Source organism: Lipotes vexillifer, unplaced genomic scaffold (genome assembly GCF_000442215.2).
Source record: "Lipotes vexillifer unplaced genomic scaffold, Lipotes_vexillifer_v1.1 scaffold370, whole genome shotgun sequence".
In the NCBI taxonomy this organism is placed as follows: Eukaryota; Metazoa; Chordata; class Mammalia; order Artiodactyla; family Lipotidae; genus Lipotes; species Lipotes vexillifer.
In genome coordinates, this window is record NW_006772699.1 from 1,073,063 (window position 1) to 1,093,896 (window position 20,834).

The window sequence follows — 20,834 nt, forward strand, 5'->3', positions numbered from 1 at the left end:
AAAGTTAACTCAGCGACATCACCAAGATGGGAACATAGTCATCCCTGACTTTGCCCTCACAAGCACAGCAGCTAACAAGGATTCATGGACAGGAAACCACCAAGAGCGTCCTAGAACACAGGGTGAGGCTGAGCCACACACACCCCCCACCCCCACTCCCCGCGCCTTGCACCACAGAGGTCAAGACATGTGTACCAGAAGGGGAACAGGAGCACCTGCATGCTGACTGCATTGCCCCTCCTCCAGGCCAGCACAGCTCCACTAGTGGGAAAAGAGAGCTCGTGGGCGACATCTGGGACCCCCCAGCATTGTGAGCTGCTTTGTGAGAGCGGCTACTCCTGTATCACCCCACAGGGACTGCAAGAGAATCTGCGGGGCTCAACCACTGGGAAGCTGATCCTGATGGAGAAAGGGGGAGGGGCTGGCAACAACCAGCACTCAGATCTCAGTAGACCGAGGCCCTCCCTGCAGCGCCCAGGTAGTAATCCCAACCAGCAGCTTTGCTCAGCTGCAGAACCAAGTCAGTCTGAGCAGGGAACTTGGCAGGGTGCAAGGCAGATCCTCAAACGAGGAGTTTTACCAGCTCTGGAGGCTGATCTGCCCACTTCCCCCTCCAAGGCATGGAAACCCAGTAATGCTCAAGCCAGGAGGCGGGCAGGCAGAGCTGACTGCCCCAGAGCAAAGTCAGTACCAGGCATGGAGGGTTCCCCTGATATGCCCAGACAGGGGGAGTTCATTCACAGCCCCATTGCTGCTAAGTGTAGCTCTCGGCCCCTTCCAACCAGAAAGCCTGTTCAGAAAATTTGGGAGGTGCCTGAAATGGACCCTCCTGCCCCACCCAGGCGTGGGAGCGGATCATAGGCCTACCAGCCGCTGAGTGTGTCTCCCCACCCTGACTGGCCAGGGGGACTGGTGGGAACAGGTAGAGGCTGTATAGCACAGCAAGCTCGAACAGAGAGGTGGGCAGGCAGAGCTGATAGCCTGCAAAGCAAAGCCAGTGGCCCTATTTGGCCAGGGAACTTGGGGCAGAGCTTGGTTTGAATCAAGATCACAAACAAATAGCCTTACAAACCTTGGAGCTATAGTTCTTCCACTTCACCCCAAGCAGGGAAACTAATTTGTAGCCCCACTCGTTGCTGACTATAGGCTTCAGCCCACCCGACCAAGGAACCTAACCACAGCACATGGGACGCTATGTAGCCCATCCATCTGCCCTGCTTACAGTGGCACTTGAACAGAGAGCACAGTCTATGGCTTTTCCCATCTGCAGAGCAAAACCTGTAGCCCACGTCTGGAGAGGGAATTCAGTATACACTCTTCCCAAATTCAAGTCCTGGAACAAGCCGTGCAGAACCTGGATTCCATTCTGCTGCCCCACTAGGGCAGGGCAGATACCTACTGCTAAGTACAGTACCCAGGCCCACTGGTCTAGTAAGCCTGACCAGAGAACCCAGGCAACTGCAGAGCCCATCCTACAGCCTCACTTCGGCAGGGAACCAAGACAAGAGTCCTATCCGACTGTTCTCAGTCAGCAGCACACCCTCCCACCCCTGCCCTCTGAGCTCAGGCAGTTGCCTCATCCAAAAATAGACCCTGATAGCGAGCCCCAGCTGCTCAAGGTCGTTATCAGCAGACAGTTGCAGAAACTAAAACTGAGCTAAGTGGCGAAGGATTCTCTCTACCAAAGCAAACCTACAAAGTCTAGAAGAGAGATCACTTACTCAAATGCACAGATACCAATGTAAGGAATGAAAGCTCATGAAAAATCAGGGAAATATGATACCACCAAAGGAAACTAAGAGAACTTCAGTAACTGAGCCTACTTAAATGAATATCTATGAACTGTCAGCCAAAGAATTCAAAATAGTCCTCTTGAAGAACTTCAGTGAACTGCAAGAACACACAGACAAAAGAAATTAGGAAAACAATTCATGAACATGACAAGAAGTTGAACAAAAATAAAAACCATGAAAAAAATTCTAGAGCTGAAAAATACAATAACTAAACTGAAGAATTCAATTAAGAGCTTCAAAAGCAGACTCAATACAGAAGAAAAAAAAGTCAGCAACCTGGAAGACAGGACAGTTGAAATTATCCCCTCAGAGGAGCAAAAAAGAAAAAAAAAGAAAAGAAAAGAAAAACAGCGATGAAAGCCTTTGCACTTATGAGACACAAGCCCCCCACCCCCGCAAAAAAAAAAAAGAATATTTGCATTATGAGAATTCCAGAAGAGAGAGAGAAAGGAACAGAAAGGATACTTAAAGCAATAATGGCTGAAATCTTCCCAAACCAAAAAAGAGAAATGGACATCCAGATCAATGAGGCCCAAAGGACCCCAACTAGGTTGAACCCAAATAGGACTACACTGAGACACATTGCAATTAACATTGTCAAAAGTCAAAGATAAAGAAAGTTGAGAGCAGCAGGACAAAAGACAGACATTACATACAAGGGAAGCTCCATGAGACTATCAGCAGGTTTCTCAACAGAAACTTTTCAGGCCACGAGGGAATGGGATGATATATTCAAAATACTGAAAGAGAAAAAAAAAACTGTAAACCAAGAATTCTATACCCAGCAAAGGTGTCCTCATAAATGAAGGAAGGAAAAGACTCATGAGCAAACAAGAGCAAGGGAGTTCACCACCATTAGACCTGCCTTACCAAAATGGTAAGGGAGTTCTTTGAGTGGAAGTAAAAGGTCACTAATTAGCATCATAAAAACAGAAGAAAGTAGCATAAAACTCACTTTTCATGGTAAACATATAGTCAAAATTAGATTATGTAATATGGTAAGAGTAGTGTGAATTCACTTACAACTCTAGTTATAAGTTTAAAAAACTAATAATCATAACTACTATAATCTGTTCGTAGTTACACAGTATTAAAAATATGTAAACTATAACATCAGTTCCCAAAATGTGAGAAGTAAAAGTGTAAATTTCCAGAGTTATATTAAAGCTAAGTTGTTATCAGCTTAAAATAGAATGTTATCATTTTAAGATATTTTACGTAAGCCTCATGGTAACCACAAAGGGGAAAACCTGTAGTAATTACATGGAAGAACATGATAAAGAAGTCAGAGAACACTGGCATCAAAAGACATCAAAACGCACACACAAAAAAGACAGCAAGGGGAATTCCCTGGCAGTCCAGTGGTTAGGACTCCACGGTTCCACTTCAGGGAGCCCAGGTTCGATCCCTGGTCAGGGAACTAAGATCCCACAAGCTGCACAGTGCATCCAAAAAAAAAAAAAAAAGGGCAACAGGATATGAAAAGGGGAACAACACATCTACAAGAAAGCCAGAAAATGATGAACAAAATGACAACAGTAAGTCCTTATCAATAATTACTTCAATTGCAAACATTAAATTCTCTAATTAAAAGACATAGAATGGCTGAACTGATTTAAAAGAAAAGATCCTACAATATGCTGCCTTATATGATACGCACTTTAGCCTTAAAGACATGTATAGACTGAGAGTGAAAGGATGGAAAAGATATTTCAAACAGATAATAATCTCCAGAAAAGCAAGAGTAGCTATACTTATATGAAACAAAAGAGACTTCAAACTAAAAATGGTAAAAAGAAACAGAAAAATTCATTGTATACTGATAAAGAGGTCAATCCATTAAGATATAACAATTATAAATATTTATACACTCAACACTGAAGCATCTAAATATATAAAACAGAAACAGAGCTAAAAGGAGAAATAAACAGCAACACAAAAATAGTTGGGAACTTTAATATCCCACTTTCAACAATGGATAGATCCTTCAGACACAGACTCAATAAGGAAACAGCAGATTTGAGCAACGCTATAGACAAAATAGACCTAACAGACATATACAGAACATGCTACCTGACAACAGCAGAAAACACATTCTTCAAGCGCCCGTGGAACAATTTCTAAGATAAACTGTATGTTGGGCCACCAACATAGCAGATTAAAGAAGATTGAAATCATAGCAAGTTTCTCCTCTGACCACAGTGGTATGAAACTAGGGATCAGTAACAGGAGGAAAACTAGAAAATCTACAAATACATGGAAATTTTAAAACACTCTCCTGAGCAACCAATGGATCAAAAACAAACTAAAGCGGACATTTTAAAAGTATTTTGAGACAAGTGAAAATGGAAACATAACATACCAAACCTTATGGGATGCAGCAAAAACAGTTCTAAGAGGGAAGTTCACAGCAACAAACACCTGCGCTAAGAGGCGAGAAAGATTCCAAAGAAACAACCTAACTCTGTGTCTTAAGGAACTAGAAAAAAGGAGAACAAACTGAGCCCAAGGTTACCAGAAGGAAGGAAATAAAAGAGCAGAAATAAAGAGAACAAGAAAACAACAGATGATATAAAGCAAACTCACAGTTGGTTCTTTGAAAAGATCAACAAAACTGACAAACCCTTAGGTACACCAACCAAGGCAAAAAGAGAAGGGACCCAGTCAACAAAATTATAAATGAAGGGCTTCCCTGGTGGTGCAGTGGTTAAGAATCCGCCTGACAGTGCAGGGGATAGGGGCCCTGGTTCAGGAAGATCCCACATGCTGCAGAGCAACTAAGCCCGTGTGCCACAACTACTGAGCCCACGTGCCACAACTAATGAAGCCCACGTGCCTAGAGTCCATTCTTCGCAACGAGAAGCCACCGCAATGAGAAGCCCGTGCACCGCACCAAAGAGTAGCTCCCGCTCACTGCAACTAGAGAAAGCCCTCGCGCAGCAACGGAGACCCAACGCAGCCAAAAATAAAATAAATTTATTTTTTTTAAATTATAAACGAAGAAGGCCACATTACAATTTATACTACAGAAATACAAAGGATCATAGGAGGCTCCTCTGAACAACTATACACCAACCAACTGAATAACCTAGAAGAAATGGAAATTTCTTAGAAACGTACAAGTTACCAAGACTGCATCAGGAAAAAATAGAAAATTTGAACGGACCAATGACTAATAAGGAGACAACCAGTAACCAGAAACTGCCCAATGAAGATAAGCTCAGGATCAGATGGCTTCACTGGTGAATTTTCCCAAACATTTGAAGAAGAATTAATACCAATCATTCTCAAACTCTTTCAAAAAAATAAAGAGGAGGGGAACACTCCCCCAAGCTTATCTTACAAAGCCAGAAAAGAAAACTACAGACCAATATCCCTAATGAATATAGATGCAAAAATTCCCAATAAAATACTAGCAAACCAAATTCAGCAGCACCTTAAAAGGATCATTCACCATGACCCAGTGGGATTTACCCATAGGATGCAAGGATGTTTCAACATATGCAAAATAGTCAGTGTGATACACCACATTAATAGAATGAAAGAAAAAAATCATGTGATTATGTCAGTATATGCAGAAAAAAAGCATTTGACAGAATTCAACACCTGTCTCTGATAAAAACGCTCAACAAATTAGATATAGATAGAACATACCTCAACATAATAAAGGCTATATATAACAAGCCCGTAGCTACATCATACTGAACAGTAAAAGGTTGAAAGCTTTTCTCCTAAGATCAGTATCAAGACAAGGGTGCCCGCTCTCACCACCCCAATTCAACATAGTATTGAAAGTTCTAGCCAGAGCAGTCAGGCGAGAAAAATAAATAAAGGGTATCAGAATTGGAAAGGAAGAAGTAAAATTATCTCTTTTTGCAGATGACATGATATCATACATAGAAAATCCTAAATACTCTGCCAGAACACTGTTGGATATAATCAACAAATTTGGCAAAAGTGTAGGATACAAAATTAACAAACAGAACTCATTAGTGTTTCTATACACTCAGAATGGATTATCTAAAAAAGAAATGAAGAAAATGATGCGATTTGCAATAGCATGAAAAACAATAAAATACTTAGGACCAAATTTACCAAGGAGGTGAAAGATTTCTACTTTGAAAAATACAAGACACTGATAAAAGAAATCAAAGAAGACATAAATAAATGGAAAGGTGTCCCAATTTCATTGAATGGAAGAATTAAGATTGCTAAAATGTCAAAACTACCAAAAGCCATCTCTAGATTCAATGCAATCCCTATTACGATTCCAAAGGCATTTTTTACAAAAGTAGAAAAAAAAATTCTAAAATTTATATGGAACCATAACAGACCCCAATGACCAAAGAAATCCTAAGAAGGAAGAACAAAGCAGAAGGTATCACACTTCCTGGTTTCAAGCTAAACTGCTAAGCTACAGTCATCAGAACAGTATGGTACTGGCATAAAAGCAGACAGATAGACCAATGGAATAGAACTGAGAGCCCAGAAATAAATTCAAGCTTGTATGGTCAACTCTATTTGACAAGGGAGCCAAGAATACTCAATGGAGAAAAGATAATCTCTTCAATCAATGGTGCTGTGAAAATTGGATATTCTCGTGTAAAATAATGAACCTAGACCCCTGTCTTAGACCTCTCACAGAGAGTAACTTGAAATTGATTAAAGACTTAAATGTAAGACTTGAAATGATCAAACTCCTAGAGGAAAAAACAGGAAGAAGCTCCTTGATATGGGTCTTGGTAATGATTTTTTTGGATATGACACCTAAAGCACAATCAATAAAATCAAAAATAAACAAGTGAGAATACATCAGCTATAAAGCTCTGCACAGCAAAAGAAACAATCAACAAACTGAAATGACAATTACAAAATGGGAAAGAAATATTTGTGAACCATATATCTGATAAAGGGTTAACATCTAAAATTTATTTTAAAAACCTCATACAATCCAATGGCAAAAAAAAAAAAATTAAAAATTGGATTGGGCAAAGGACCTGAATAGAAATTTTTCCAAAGAAGATATACAGATGGCCAACAGGTACATGAAAAGATGCTCAACATCACTAATCACTAGGGAGATGCAAATCAAGAACACAATGAGATATCACCTCACCACCACCCCCACCCCCCATTAGAATGACCATCCTAAAAAGACAAGAGTTAACAAATGTGGTGAGGAAGTGGAGAAAAGGGAACTGTTGTGCACTATTCGTGGGGCTGTAAATTGGTGCAGCCACTATGGAAAACAGTATGAAGGGTCCTCAAAAAATTAAAAATATAATAGAACTACTACATGATCCAGCAATTCTACTTTTGGGAATATGTCTGAAGGAAAAAAACAATGGATATCTGTTTCCCCATGTTCATAGCAGCTATTTATAATAGCTAAAATATGGAAATATCCTAAGTGTCCATTGACAGTGAATGGATAAAGAAGTTGTGGCATATATATACAATGGAATGTTATTCAGTCATTTAAAAAATGAGGAAATTCTGCCATATGCAACAACATGGATGAACCTTGAGGGCATTGTGGTAAGTGAAATAAGTCAGACAGAGAAAGACCAATACTGTATGATCTCACTTACAGGTGTAATCCATAAAACAAACAAACAAAAATATCCCAAAACTTATAGTAAAAGAGATCATATTTGTGGTTACCAGAGGCAGAGGTGGGGGAGGTAGAACTGGAGGAAGGTGATCAAAATGCACAAACTTCCAGTTATAAGATAAATAAGTGCTAGGTATGTAACGTACAACATGATGACCATGGTTAACCCTGCCGTATGATACGTGTGGAAGTTGTTAAAGAAAAGTATTACATAATGACAAAGGGGTAAATCCAACAAGAGGATATAATATTTGTAAGTATTTATGCACCCAACATAGAAGAACCTAAATATATAAAGCAAATATTAACAGATCTCAAGGGAGAAACAGACAGGAATACAACAATAGTAGGAGACTTAATACCCCACTTACATCAATGGATAGATTATCCAGACAGAAAATCAATAAGGAAACATTGGCCTTAAATGACGTATAAGACCAGATAAATTTAACAGATATAAATAGAATGTTCCATCCAAAAACAACAGAATACACATCTCCTCAAGTGCACTTGGAACTTTCCCCAGGATAGATCATATATGAGGCCACAATACAATTCTTAAAAAATGTACAAGGTTGAAATCATATCAAGCATCTTTTCTGACCACAAGGGTTTGCAACTAGAAGTAGAAGTCAATTAGAAGAAGAAAACTAGAACATTCACAAGTATATGGAGATTAAGCAACATGCTATATAGATCAATGAGTGAAACAAATCAAAAGAGAAATAAAAATATACCTTGAGACAAATGAAAATGGAAATACAACACAAACTTAAGGGATGCAGAAAAAGCAGTTCTAAGAGGGAAGTTCATAGTGGTAAATGTCTACCTGAAGAAACAAGAAAAATCATAAATACACAACCTAACTTTATACCTCAAACAAAGCCCAAAGTTAGTAGCAGGAAGGAATAATACAGATCAGGGCAAAACAATGAACGAAACAGAGATTCAACAATAGCAAAAATTCAATGAAACCAAGAGCTAGTTCTTTGAAAAGATAAACAAGATTGACAAACCTTTAGCTAGACTTAAGAAAAAAGAGAGGACTCAGATAAAAAAAATCTGAAATGAAGAAATTACAGTCGATATCACAGAAATAAAATGATCATACTAGATTACTATGAACAATTATACACCAACAAATGGACAACATGGAAGAACTGGATAAATTTCTAGAAACATACAACATACAAAGACTGAATCAAGAAGAAAGAGACCATCTGAACAGACCAATTACCAGGAAGGAGATTGAGTCAGTAGTCAAAAACCTCCCACGAAACACAAGTCCAGGGTCACATGGCTTCACTTGTGAATTCTACTTCACATTTAAAGAAGAATTGATACCAGTCCTTCTAAAAAGAATGCTTCCAAACTCATTTAACAAGGCCAGCATTACCCTGAAACCAAAACCAGACAAGGACACTGCAAGAAATAAAATTACAGGCCAGTATCCCTGATGGACATAGATGAAAAACTCCTCAACATAACATTAGCAAACTGAATTCAACAATACATTTAAGGAATCATACATATATGATCAAGTGAAATTTATTCCAAGGATGCAAGGATGGTTCAACATCGATAAATCAATGTGATACACATTTACAAAATAAAGGATAAAAATCATATGACCATCTCAATAGATGTGAAAAGCATTTGTCAAAATTCAACATCCATTTAGATAAAAACCTGCAGCAAAGTGAGTGTAGAGGGAATGTACCTCAACATAATAAAGGCCATATATAATAAGCTTACACCTAACATCATAGTCAACGGTGAAAGGCTGAAAGCTCTTCTTTTAAGATCAGGAACAAGACAAGTACACCCACTCTTGCCCCTTTTATTCAACACAACGTTGGAAGTCCTAGCCACAGCAATGAAGCAAGAAAAATATGTGAAAGGCATCCAAATGGGAAAGGGAGAAGTAAAACTGTCACTATTTGTAGAAGCCATGAAATTATATATAAAACACCATAAAGACTTTACCAAAACAAAACAAAAAAAGAATTAAAAAATTCAGTAAAGTTGCAGGGTACAAAATTAATATACAGCAGTCTGTTGCATTTCTATACACTAATAACAAATTATCAGAAAGAGAAATAAAGAACACAATTCCATTTACAACTGCATCAAAACAAACAGAATACCTTGGAATAAATTTAGCCAAGGAGGTAAAACACCTGTACACTGAAAACTGTAAGACATTGATGAAAGAAACTGAAGGCGACACAAATAAATGGCAGGGTGTTCCGTGCTCACGAAGTGGGAGAATTAATATTGATAAAATGTCCATACTACCGAAAGCAATTTACAAATTCAATGCAATCCCTAACAAAATTCCAATGGCTTTTTTCACAGAAATAGAGCAGACGTTTCTAAAATTTGTACGGGACCACAGATACCCAAATGGCCAAAGCAATCTTTAAACAGAACAGACCAGAAAAGTTGGGGCAAATAGGAGTGTATGGGCACCAAGAGCGTGGATGAATTCACCTAAGGAGAGAATGTTGGAGAAAAGAAGGAAGGAGCCGATGAGTGGGCCTTGAGAAAGACTGACGTTTGGGGATGGCCAGAGAAAGAGAAACTCACACAGGATACCGGGGAAGGTGAGACAGGAGACCTGAGTGTCAGACTCTCCGGCAGAGTCATGGAAGGGAATCACCATCCGTGCCCCAGCCCCGAGGAGCTAGGGATGCTACAGATGTGATAACGACCAAGAAGTAGTCACTGAAAGGAGCAGCAAGGAAATCGCTGGGGATTTACTGACAAACGTTTCTTCGCTTTGGTGGGGTTGGAAGCCAAAATCAAGTAAAAGGAGCAGTGAGTGGGAGGTGAGGACCCAGACACAGCCAGTTCAAACAACTTGGCAAAAAGTGGCCTTGAAGGGGAAGCAAAAGATAGGACTGTCCTGGAGGTGGAGTCAAAGACGGTTCCTTTCCTTTTTAAAGCAAGAAACTAGAATGTGTTTAAGGTTTAAAGAAAGGAGCCAGCCCCAGGAGATTGAAGGAAACATAGAATGCCTAATTCTCCCCTCTCCGGGGCACCTCCTGGAGCAAAGTGCCTGAGGATGTAGCAGGACCAGCCACCTGAGCTGAGGGATCACCTTTACACCTGAGGAGCCATCCGCAGACCCACCGAGTGAAAGGAAGGAGCTAGGCGGCACGTCCCGAGCGTCATGGACCACGGGCTCGCCTCCGAAGTGCAGCAGCTGCTCCACAAGTTCGTGGCCATCCTGGCGGACTTGGTCCAGAGGGCCGTGTACAAGGACCTGGCGCTCCTGCTGCAGAAGGACTGCCGGCTCACACTCAGCCAGCTCAAGGCCAAGGGAGAGCACGGCTTCGAGCAGGACGAGCTGGTGCAGGGGGGCAAGCAGGGCCGCGTGCATAACGGCACCCACGACCGCGAGGTGCGCCAGTTCGGCTCCGGCCAGCACCTGGTGCGATTCTACTTCCTGACGCACGTGTACTCCCGACGCGCGACTACCTCGAAGCCATCCTGCAGGAGCTGCATTCGGGTGAGCACGACCCGAACCTGGTCATCATGAGCTTCTGCCTCTGGGGCCTCACCAGGTATGGGGAGGACTCCTGGCCAAACTACCTGCAGAACCTGGAGAGCCTATTTGGGCGCCTGTGCCAGGTGCTGCCCTAGTCGTGCCTCCTGGTTTGGAACACGGCCATGCCCGTGGGCGACAACATCACCAGTGGCTTCCTCCCACCGGAGCTCCGACCCGCAGCCTCCACCCTGAAAACCAACGTGATTGAAGCCAACTTCTACAGCTGTGACGAGGCCCAAAAGCACGGCTCCGACGGAGTGCACTGGGACGAGCACGCGCACCAACAACTCTCCCAGCTTCTGCTGGCCCACGTGGCCGACGCCTGGGGGGGTAGAGCTGCCCCAGCACGACCCAGTGGGCAAGTGCATCCATGATGGCCCTGCCAGGGGAGGACCTGGCAAGAGACTTGAGAGGCAGCCCCCTCTCAAGGGGGGGCTGCAGAGATCAACCAGCCTTCCCTCCTCCCCGACCCCTGCCTCCGCCTGGGTGCTGCCCCCTGCCCCCCACACCATCTCCCCACCCACCCCAGTTCCCACTCCTGCCCCCACAACCCTGTCCCATCCCCTTTCACGAGGTGACACCCCCGTTCCTAGTCTGTCCCCAAGATGCCCATTTTTCTTCAGACCATCCTTTCCAATCGAATCAATTCTCCTTAAACCACTTCCATTCAGATATTCCCCCAAACTACCCAGACAGAATTTGCCTTCGCAGTTGACTTTATGTTTAGTCCCCAGCCACCTAGGCCTCCCTTCCCCCGACCCTGTTATCAGCAGCGGGCCCCTGTGGTCCATAGGGGTTTTCCCTGGCATCGTCCCTGTGGCCCCTATGTGCCCTGGAGAGGGCGGCCCACAACTTCCAAGAGAAGTGCCCCAGCCTATGGAGAGCCAAGGCCTCAACAGACTGACTTGGGACTTCCTCCTCATGCATATGGACTGGACAGACCGTCTGACTCTCCCCAAACAGACTGACCTTGTTAACTGAAGCCTTTGGTCTATTGCCATTATCAGTAATGGCAGGGGAGAGCAGTCTGACCCATTCTGTTGGCTGTGGCCTCTCACTGCACTCTGGGGGGTTGGGGGGTGACCAGCATCACTCCTGCCTCCCCACTCCCTATTCTCTTTGTCTTTTTGTAAATATAAAATTGAAATTAAAAATTTGTTTCATTGGGGCTTCCCTGGTGGCGCAGTGGTTAAGAATCCGCCTGCCAATTCAGGGGACACAGGTTCGAGCCCTGGTCCAGGATCACATGCCGCGGAGCAACTAAGCCCATGCACCACAACTACTAAGCCTGCACTCTAGAGCTCGTGAGCCACAACTACTGAGCCCGTGTGCCACAACTACTGAAGCCCGCATGCCTGGAGCTCATGCTCTGCAACAAGAGAAGCCACTGCAATGAGAAGCCTGTACACCAGAATGAAGAGTAGCCCCTGCTCACCGCAACTAGAGAAAGCCCGCAAGCAGCAACAAAGACCCAACACACCAAAAATAAATAAATAAATTTATTTTTTTTAATTGTTTCATTAAAAAAAAGACAAAGGGGCTTCCCTGGTGGCGCAGTGGTTGAGAGTCCGCCTGCCGGTTCAGGGGACACGGGTTCGTGCCCCGGTCCGGGAGGATCCCACATGCCGCGGAGCGGCTGGGTCCGTAAGCCATGGCCGCTGAGCCTGCGCGTCCGGAGCCTGTGCTCCGCAATGGGAGAGGCCACAGCAGTGAGAGGCCCGCGTACCGCAAAAAAAAAAAAAAAAAAAAGACAAAGAACAGCAAAGCTGAAGGCATCATAATCCCTGATTTCAAACTCTACTGCAAAGCTAGAGTCATCAAAACAATATGGTACTGGAATAAAAATAGACACAAAGACCAATGGAAAGAATTGAGAGCCCAGAAATAAACCCACACATGTATGGTCAATTAATTTACAGCAAAGGAGCCAAGAATATAAAATGGAGAAAGGACACTCTCTTCAACAAGTGGCGCTGGGAAAACTTGACATCCCCATACAAAAGAATGGAACTGTACCACTATCTTATACCATGCACAAAAAGTAACTCAAATGGATTAAAAACTTGAACATAAGACCTGGAACCATAAAACTCCAAGAAAAAGCATAGGTTCCTTAGCATTAGTCTCGACAATGATTTTTTGGATTTGACATAAAAGCAAAGGCAATAAAAGCGAAAACCAATAAGTGGGACTATTAAAAAGCTTACACAAGCAAAGGAAACCATCCACAAAATGAAAAGGCAGCCTTTTCATTATAATGTTTTTTAATATTTATAAGTCATATATCTGATAAGGGGTTAATATCTAAAATATAAAAAGAACTCGTACAACTCAATAGCAAAAAGAATTTTTTTTAACCAATTCAACTGAGGGACTTCCCTGGTGGTGCAGTGGTTAAGAATCTGCCTGCCAATGCAGGGAACATGGGTTCGATCCCTGGTCTGGGAAGATCCCACATGCCGTGGAGCAACTAAGCCCATGCGGCACAACTACTGAGCCTGCGCTCTAGAACCCATGAGCCACAACTACTGAAGCCCGTGCACTCTAGAGCCCATGCACTGCAACTACTGAGCCCATGCACCGCAACTACTGAAGCCCATGCTCTCTGGGGCCCACGTGCTGCAACTACTGAGCCCATGTGCTGCAACTACTGAAGCCCACACGTCTAGAGCCCATGCTCCACAACAAGAGAAGCCACTGCAATGAGAAGCCCGCACACCGCAATGAAGAGTAGCCCCTGCTCGCCACAACTAGAGAAAGCCCGCACACAGCAGCAAAGACCCGACACAGGCAAAAAAAAAAAAAAAAAAAAAGAAAGAAAAGAAAAAACCCAATTCAACTAAGGGACTTCCCTGGTGGTACAACGGTAAAGAATCCACCTTCCAATGCAGAGGATGTGGGTTTGACCCCTGGTCGGGGAACTAAGATCCCACATGCTGTGGGGTAACTAAGCCCACACACCTCAACTAGAGAGCCCACGTGCCACAAACTACAGAGCCCACACCCTCTACAACCTGCACACCACAACTACAGAGCCCATATGCTCTGGAGCCTGTGCGCCACAACTAGAGAGAAAACCCGCACGCCACATGTAGAGAGAAGCCCACATGACACAACGAAGAGCCCACGCGCTGCAATGGAAGATCCCACATACCACAACTAAGACCCAATGCAGCCAAAAATAAATAAATAAATAATAAAAATAAATAGATATACTAAAAACAAATAAAAAATTCAACTAAAAAATAGGATCTGTATAGACATTTTTCCAAAGAAGACATACAGATAGCCAACAGATCCATGAAAAGGTGCTCAACATTACTGATCCCTAGGGATGTGCAAATCAAACCATAATGAGATATCATCTCACACCTGTTAGAATGGCTATTATCAAAAAGACAAATACAAGTGTTGGGAAGGATGTGGAGAAAAGGGAATCCTTGTGCACCGTTGGTGGGAATGTAAATTGGTGCAGCCACTATGGAAAACAGTATGGGGTATCCTCAAAAAATTAAAAAATAGAACTACCATATGAGCCAGCAATTCCATTTCTTGACGTATAGATGAAGAAAATGAAAACACTAACTCAAAAAGATATGCACCCCAGCGTTCACTGCAGCATTATTTACAATAGCCAAGACATGAAAGCAATGTAAGTGTCCATCAATGGGTGAACGGGTAAAGAAGATGTGATATATATATATGTAATATACATACACACACATGCACAAACGGAATATTATTCTGCCAAAAAAAAGAATGAAATATTGCCATTTGTGATATGGATGAACCTTTAGGGCATTATACTAAGTGAAATAAGTTGGACAGAGAAAGACAAATACCATATGATCTCACTTACATGTGGAATCTTTAAAAAGAAGAGAAAAAAAAACAAGATCATAGGTACTGAGAACAGATTGGTGGTTGACAGAGGTGAGGAGTGGGGATGGGCACAATGGAAAAAGAGAGTCAAAAGGCACAAGTTTCCAGTTACAAAATAAATGAGTAATGGGGTTGTAATGTACAGCATGGCCCTTATAGTTAATACTGTATTGTGTATCTGAACGTTGCTAAGAGAGTAGATCTTAAAAGTTCTCACAAGAAAAATAAATTCATAGCTACGTACGGTGACTAATGTTAACTAGTCTTATTACGGTGATCATTTCACAATAGATACAATATTGAATCACTATGTTGTACACCTGAAACTAATATAATATTGCATGTCAGTGTTATCTTAACTTTCAAAATAAACATAAAAATCATTGATTAAAAATGTTGTGAGGGGCTTACCCGGTGGCGCAGTGGTTGAGAGTCCGCCTGCCGATGCAGGGGACACGGGTTCGTGCCCCGGTCCGGGAAGATCCCACATGCCGCTGAGCGGCTGGGCCCATGAGCCATGGCCGCTGAGCCTGAGCGTCGGAGCCTGTGCTCCGCAACGGGAGGGGCCACAACAGTGAGAGGCCCGCGTACCCCGAAAAAAAAAAAAAAAAAAAAAAAAAGTTGTGAGGACAGTAAATCTTAAGTGTTTTTTCCTTTTTCTTTTTTCTTTCATATCTATATGAGATGATGAATGTTAATCAAACTTAATGTGGTAATCATTTCACCATATATGTAAGTCAAATTATTATGCTGTACACCTTAAACTTATGCAATGATGTATGTCAATCATTTCATTAAAATCGGGGGGAGGGAAAGTTAGCTCAAATCAGCGCTATAACAAAATCCCATGCCCAGGGACATGATGAATTTGGAAATAAAATCCCACCCTAAATTATCGATGGCTAATGATTAGCACCTATTACTTTTTTATGGTTGGTACACCTGGGCCAAGAGACAAAAGGCCTCGATAGCTTTAAGTACTAGTGACAAACCTAAATGGTAGCAGTCTGAGGTTGGGGACCCATCTTCTGTGCTTGCCCACTATGCTGTTCTTTCTGCATTCTTAGCACCTTCACATACTAATATAGTTGTTATAATGATAACCATGCTTGTATATTTGATTTACATGTTAGCATCTCCGATGAATACATGTTATAGCACTATAAATACATACATACACATACGTACCTACACACACGATTATATTACGGATATATGATTTGTCTGTTGGTCTCCCCCAGGTAACTGAAGATAAGGCCTTATATCACACTAAGTGTATTTTAACCAATAGTATGCTTCGGAATCACCCAGCTCCTATTCTCTGGGGAGCTGATTCAGCAGCTGTGGAGTCAGCCCTGCAGCCATGCTTTAGAGAGCATCCCGGGTAGTTTAGAATTTCATGTCTGATGGAGAGCCACTCGTCAGAGTGGGTGGTACAGCCTAGGGGTGAAGAGAGTGAGCTCAGGATTGGGACCCTGGCTCCACCACTTACTATTTGTGTAAGCTTGAGCAGGGCACTTAAACCTGTCTGTGCCTTGCATGTAAAATGGGGATAATAGTGCTTGCCTGGGAGCGTTGTGAGGATTAAACAAGATAAAACATGGGCAGTGCTGAGAACACACTAAGCCCATCGTAAGTTCTTGGGACGTGTTGCTTTGTTGGTGTTGCTCATCCTTGCGTTCCAGAGCAGGCACCATGCCTGACAGGAGCAGAGATTTAACGTTCAATAAATAATAAATGCACTGGGGGATGTATGCTACCAGCAAAGAGAAGCCAAAGGGAAAATAAGCAAAGGGATAGAAGAATAGAAGCGCATGGCCAAGGAGGTGGGATATGCATAGGCATGGTGGGGGAAATCCTGAAAATCCTTCCTCATTGTTGCCACGGTATTCATTCTGCCTAATAAAATGTTAACGAGGTCTTGAACTGAAACCCTTACACACATAGGATTAAGAATCTTGGTGGCCTTCTGCTGTTGTCCCAAATGAAGCAACCCAGTATGGCCAAACTTGTGTTTCCAGAGGAAGTGATCTTTCTGACGCCAGCTTGTGGTCTGCTCTGGAACTCTAGACCATATCTTCCACATCTTCGGTGATTCTGACAGCACTAACTTTGGGGCCTGTTGAAAATATCCTACCACACTCACTCTTTGCTTTCTTGACGATTCTTCCCAATTACTGCAGGTTTGACGATATGACTCTTCCACCTGAAGCTGGATTTCGTTATAATCCCAAGAACTCACCACCTTTATTCTCTCTCCATGCCTCAGCATTTTTTTTTTTCCTAAACCTTTATCTCACATGTTCTGTCCCCTTTTTTCTGGGATGACTCCATGAAAACAGCAATGGTTTGGGGAATCAGGTGGTCCTGGGTTCAAATCCTGCCTCTGCCTCTGAGGGTAACTGCCCATATATAAAATAATTTCTACCTACGTTGTGAGAATTAAACTGGGATCAGATATGTAAAGTACCTAGCACAGTACTTGTCAAAGCATCAAGGGTTTATCAGTTTAGATTAGTTTCAACTGCTGGTAACAGAAATGAGAAGTAACAGTATCTTATACAAGATACAGGCTTATTATTTTTTATGACCTAAAAGGAGTCTAGCGGGAAGCAATTCATGGCTGGTACAGATGACCTACGTCATCTTGAAGACACCTAGGTTGACAGGGATCTAGACTTTTTCTCTGGATGAACCATTATCTTTGAGGTTTAACATCCTCAATGTCACCCCATATTCACAAAGTGAATACTGGAGTGCCGGTGGTCACATCCACATTCCACCTAAGAAAAGAAGGAAAGTGGGAAGAACAAAAAGCTGCCTACTTCTTAGCTAAGTCTGCTTGCTTTAAGGTTCCCAGAAGACCCAGCCAACAACTACTACTTAAATCACTTTAGCCACCCCAGTCTCCAAAGGAAGCTGTGAAATGTAGTTCTTTACCTGGGTACAATGCTGCTCCCCAATATAACAGGTGCCTGTCGTGTTAGAATTATTCCTTATCTCCTCCAAAGCCGCAGGGTGGAACCCTCTAGAGTCCCTTACTCTATGTGTCTTCATCATTTGACACACCTCAGGGCACTCAATGCACGTACGATATATACAATGCAGAGAACAGTAAAGCTGGTTCGTTAACTAGTCAAAGTCTGAAGACCTAAGTTCCAGACCAACCTAATGCTTCATTGCTGTGTGACCTTGAGCAAGTGTATAACCTCTGTTGGAGGCTCAGTTTCCTCATTTGTGAGCATCAACGCAGACAGTAGATGCAAACTGCCTAACACAATGCCTAACACAGTAGCCCTCAGCACACGCCAAAGTTACTATTACTATCAACGTCATCATCACCATCATCATTATTATCGTTAAGTGCTATTAAAGTATTATGGTAAAGTGAGCAGGTGCCAGACATGTCTCACATCCCTTCCTCCTGCATGTTTACACCTTCCCTTGCCTTCAGCAGTCACCCCAGGGATGTCTGGATTTACAGTCAATTACATTGAAAGAGCCTGGGCCGAGTTGGCCTCATTTCCTTCCCTTCCAGCCATCCACTCAGGGCTAGCTGAATCTCTAGAGTCCCTCTACTTTCCCCCTACCCAGAGTCTAGTCTCTCAGCCCTGCCTTCTGAGACAGGCTCCCTTCCCTGATCAGATCGACTTCTAAATAAATATTAAATTACGTCTGGATGTGTTCCATCACTCCTCTCAAATCTAAGTAAATCAGTTCCTCCCTTTGTTGGAATTCCCCAGGCCTGTTGAGATCACCCCACTGACATCTTGCATCCTTGACAGTGGCTAGATTTTTCTCTAGATGGGAGCATTAAAGGAGTTCACATAGGAATAAGGCTTCGTATTCCCAGATCTTTGTAAAATATGTATTTCTGAGACCTCCTCACCTTCCTAGGTACCTTTTTCTTAAGGTTTCGGAAGAAATCTCTGCACCTGCTCTTAAAGATCATTAGCTATTCATTAGCTGATGATGTGCCACAAAAGGGTTGTAAGTGTGCAAATATACAAATCCTCTTGCTTCCCAGGGTGGCCAGTTAGAACCCCAGGGGCCAGGGCTATTGTGTATGGCTATGTCATTTGTGCACTGCCCAGTTTTTCCCCTTCACACTCTCTACAACACGATGGCACCCCTGTAACCGTGCAGTGCCCAGCCTACCTAACTGCTCATGGCAGCCATGCCCAGATCAGTCATCTCTGGCCATTAGCAGCCTTGCTATATTCTAGTGCACCCTACAGAAATGACCACTTTCTATGTGTACTACGATGTGAAGGAGTTTAGAAAGCACTCCTCTAAATAACTTCAAGGGTATTTCTTCTTCCAGCGCACACACAGGCCCTGGCCACGCCAGCTGTGTCCTCCATAGAAGCCTGCGCTAACATGCCCCGGTGATGTCTTTCAAAGCAGGCCCGTTGTGTTTTCCTAGGTCCACGGAAGAAATCTCTTGTCCATTGACTATGACCGGAATATTAGGACAGAGAAGATCTACGATGATCACCGGAAGTTCACCCTGAGGATCATTTATGACCAGGTGGGCCGTCCCTTCCTCTGGCTCCCCAGCAGTGGGCTGGCGGCTGTCAACGTCTCCTATTTCTTCAATGGGCGCTTGGCTGGCCTTCAGCGTGGGGCCATGAGCGAGAGGACAGACATCGACAAGCAAGGCCGGATCGTGTCCCGCATGTTTGCCGACGGGAAAGTGTGGAGCTATTCCTACCTTGACAAGGTGGGTGGATGTGCTGCCCTCGCTTATCTGAGGCTAGCTCTCTCTCTCTCATTCATGCTTCTCTGTTTAAGCTGACCTGATAGGCTTTGCCATAAGACATTGTAACATCTTTACTTTTACTCTACCAGGGCTCCCCACGCACTCTCACCCTCTGAGAGGGAGGAAATCTGAAGAAAAATGTTATTCATAGCCCAGCACTATTACCATTAAAAGCAAAAAAAAAAAAAAAAAAAAAAGTTCTAGACACTCAGTAATGGCAAAAAGGGTGGATTGTCTGATTTTTACCCCAAAGTAACAGTGCTGTTGAAACGGACAGAATCATCCCACTGGCAGCGCGGCTAATCACTCCTTATCACTAATCACTAGAAATGCAGTGATTCATTTCTGCCTTGCCCGAAATTGAGCCATCAGGGTAGGGAATTCTGCCTAAAACTCGAGCATGCGGACCAGCACCCTCCCCTACTTGGCCTATTGGCTGAACCAGCCATATGGATTCTTGCTATACATATTTTCCTGTGTCTGCAAGTGGCAGACTCAGGTCTCCGCGTCAGAAAAGGTCCAGTTGTAGCAGCGGTAAAAAGAGATGCCTTCAGGTCACGAGTCAAGACTTTTAAAGGCGGCCCTGGTCGTCTGGTCATCAGACAGGGGCTTGCTCAGCCTGGGCCTCTCATCTGGACTCACCTCCACACCAGCCCATTTCCATTTCTTCCTTTCTTGCCTCCCCACGACAGCGGTCACTTGCAGATAGAGCTGTTACCTCCTCTGTAAAGGGGCTGCTGTCTCTTTGGTCCCTTCTGAATACTGTTCTCATTACGCTACAGTAAGATGCTGCAGTGGTTGACCTGCTGCAGTGGTTGACCAGGAGAGGCAAGAATCTCTCCACGGCTTCAAGTTCGAGGCCATTCTTTCCCCAAACAATCAGTGATTCTGGGTTACTTAATCTTTTCGGTAGCTTCTAAATGGAGGATGTGGTTTCTCCTTAGATTTAATCAGCGGTGTCCCAAAGATAGTATGTGTATCACACCTGTCCCCTGCTGGGCCAGCAGCAGTCATTTCTAACCAGTCTCAGGATTTCTTGTCATTGAGCCTGGAGGCAAACTCAGTGCCTGTCACCTCAGTCCTTCAAACCCCTTGCAACTCAAAGTTATGGTCCAAGCAACGTAAGTATCAATCACCTGGGAGTCTGTTCCAAAAGGAGATTCTCAGGCCACGTCTCCCCCACCCTCCCCCACCGAACTACTGAATCAGAATCTGCCTTTTAACCAGATC

At 43.3% G+C, this 20,834-nt stretch overlaps 1 protein-coding gene and 1 pseudogene across 1 annotated transcript in view; both read left to right on the top strand.

Moving 5' to 3' along the window:
* TENM2 (teneurin transmembrane protein 2) overlaps positions 1-20,834 on the top strand; it is a 1,025,435-nt gene that overhangs the window by 983,706 nt on the left and 20,895 nt on the right. Inside the window, exon 28 of the mRNA XM_007447833.1 lies at positions 19,269-19,565. Within this exon, the coding sequence (XP_007447895.1) occupies positions 19,269-19,565 (297 nt within the window). The remainder of the gene's footprint in view (positions 1-19,268; positions 19,566-20,834) is intronic.
* On the top strand, positions 10,583-11,928 carry LOC103079810 (PC-esterase domain-containing protein 1B pseudogene; annotated as a pseudogene).